Genomic DNA, 2221 nt, shown 5'->3' on the forward strand with positions numbered 1-2221 from the left:
GCATATGCGCAGAACATCCTGTCCATAAGCTTTTCGAAATTTTTTATTTTTTTATTTTTATAAAAAAATACCTGCAAAAATAAAACGATTCAAATTAATACTTGAATAGAAAAAATTAAAATTAATAACTAAGAAATTGAAATAAATTAATAAAAACAAAACGAATGCAAAAATAAATAAATGTGGGTTGCCTCCCACACAGCGCTTGGTTTAACGTCATCAGCCTGACTTTCTCCTGTCTACTTTGGTTCTCCAAGTGGGATGTTGTCCATGTGTCGCACTTCATTTCCAAAGCAGTACTTGACCTTTTGACCATTGACTTTAAATGTCTGACCATTGTTGCACTTTAACTCAATTGCACCATGTCGGTACACTGTTTCCACTGTGAATGGTCCAGACCATCGTGATTTTAACTTACCAGGAAACAACCTCAGTCGAGAATTGAATAATAACACCTGTTGCCCTGGTTCGAAGTCTCGTCGAAGAATCTGCTTGTCGTGCCATGTCTTGGTCTTTTCTTTGTATATCATTGCATTTTCGTATGCATCATTCCTAAAGTCCTCCATCTCATTCAACTGCAACAGTCGTTGCTCGCCTGATGCTCCCATATCAAAATTGAGCTTTTTCACAGCCCAAAATGCTTTGTGCTCTAGTTCCAAAGGTAGATGACAAGCTTTCCCAAAGACCAACCTATAAGGCGACATCCCGATAGGTGTCTTGTATGCAGTCATGTATGCCCATAAAGCATCATCTAGCTTGATCGCTCAATCCTTCCGGTTTGTCTTCACTGTCTTTTCTAGTATCTGCTTGATCTCCAGGTTGGATATTTCCGCTTGCCCATTAGCTTGCGGGTGGTATGCTAGTGTCACCCTGTGCTTCACATCATACTTAGCCAACAGTGAGTTAAAAATTTTGTTACAGAAATGCGTACCTTCATCACTGAAAATGGCTCTAGGCGTTCTAAATCTTGTGAAGATGTTCATGTGGACAAACTTAACAACAACTCGAGCATCATTAGTACTGGTGGCAATTGCTTCCACCCATTTGGGCACATAATCAACAGCAAGTAAAATGTAAGATTGACCAAAAGAGGATGAGAATGGACCCATAAAGTCAATACCCTAGACATTAAAGAGTTCCACCTCCAAAATATTTGTTAGTGGTAATTCAAGTCATCTAGAAATATTGCCAACTCTTTGGCATTTATCACATGACTTAACTAAAGTATAACTGTCCTTAAATAGATTAGGCCAATAAAAACCAGACTGTAATACCTTAGTTGCTGTTCTAGATGCTCCAAAGTGTCCACCGTATGGTGAGGAATGACACTGCTCTAGAATTGTACCCGCTTCTTCCTCTGCTACACATCGTCTAATTATCTAATCAGCGCATCTCTTGAACAAGAAAGGATCATCCCACAGATAAAACTTGGCATCATGAAGAAATTTCTTCTTTTGGTGATAAGTTAAATCTAGTGGTATTTCTCCTGCAGCAAGAAAATTAGCTATATCTCCAAACCTAGGGATGTGTAACATTTACCTTGAAGAGTTGTTCGTCTGGGAACGACTCATTGATAACTCCACCTTCAATTATTTCTTCCAGCTCTAGTCGTGACAAGTGATCTGCCACCTGGTTCTCACAACCTTTCTTGTCTTTGACTTCAAAGTCCCTTGAAGTAGGAGTATCCATCGTATCAACCTGGGCTTGGCATCATTTTTGGCAAACAAGTAACGAAGAGATGCATGGTTAATGAAAAAAGTTACCTTGGTGCCAATGAGATATGTTCTGAACTTTTCGAATGCAAACACCACTGCTAGCATTTCTTTCTCAGTAGTTGTGTAATTCTATTGTGATGCATTGAGTGTACGACTTACATAGTAGACAGATTTGAACATCTTGTCTCGTCTTTGCCCCAATGCTGCTCCCACAGCATAGTCACTAGCGTCGCACATGAGCTCAAAGGGCTCCTTCCAATCAGGCACTATCATAATGGGGGCAGAAATCAGTGATGTCTTGATCCTGTTAAATGCCTGCAAACAATCATTGTCAAAAATAAAAGTAGAATCTTTCTATAATAAATTACATAAAGGTCTAGTAATTTTAGAGAAATCTTTAATATAACGATGATAGAACCCGGCATGTCCCAAGAAACTTCGGATCCCTTTCACATTCTTCGGCGGTGGGAGATTTTCAATTGCCACAACTTTGGCTATGTCCACTT

General features: G+C 39.2%; 1 protein-coding gene across 1 annotated transcript; it reads right to left on the reverse strand.

Moving 5' to 3' along the window:
- Positions 1-239: 239 nt before the first annotated feature.
- Positions 240-731, reverse strand: LOC140809084 (uncharacterized). Its single transcript, XM_073166566.1, has one exon. The coding sequence runs from the start codon at positions 729-731 to the stop codon at positions 240-242; it is 492 nt and encodes a 163-aa protein (XP_073022667.1).
- Between the last annotated feature and the right edge of the window lie 1490 nt (positions 732-2221).

Source organism: Primulina eburnea, chromosome 13 (assembly GCF_022965805.1).
Source record: "Primulina eburnea isolate SZY01 chromosome 13, ASM2296580v1, whole genome shotgun sequence".
NCBI classification, from domain to species: domain Eukaryota; kingdom Viridiplantae; phylum Streptophyta; class Magnoliopsida; order Lamiales; family Gesneriaceae; genus Primulina; species Primulina eburnea.

Excerpts from the sequence above, each read along its gene's own strand:
- LOC140809084 (XM_073166566.1), bottom strand. The coding sequence starts at position 731 with ATGACTGCATACAAGACACCTATCGGGATGTCGCCTTATAGGTTGGTC.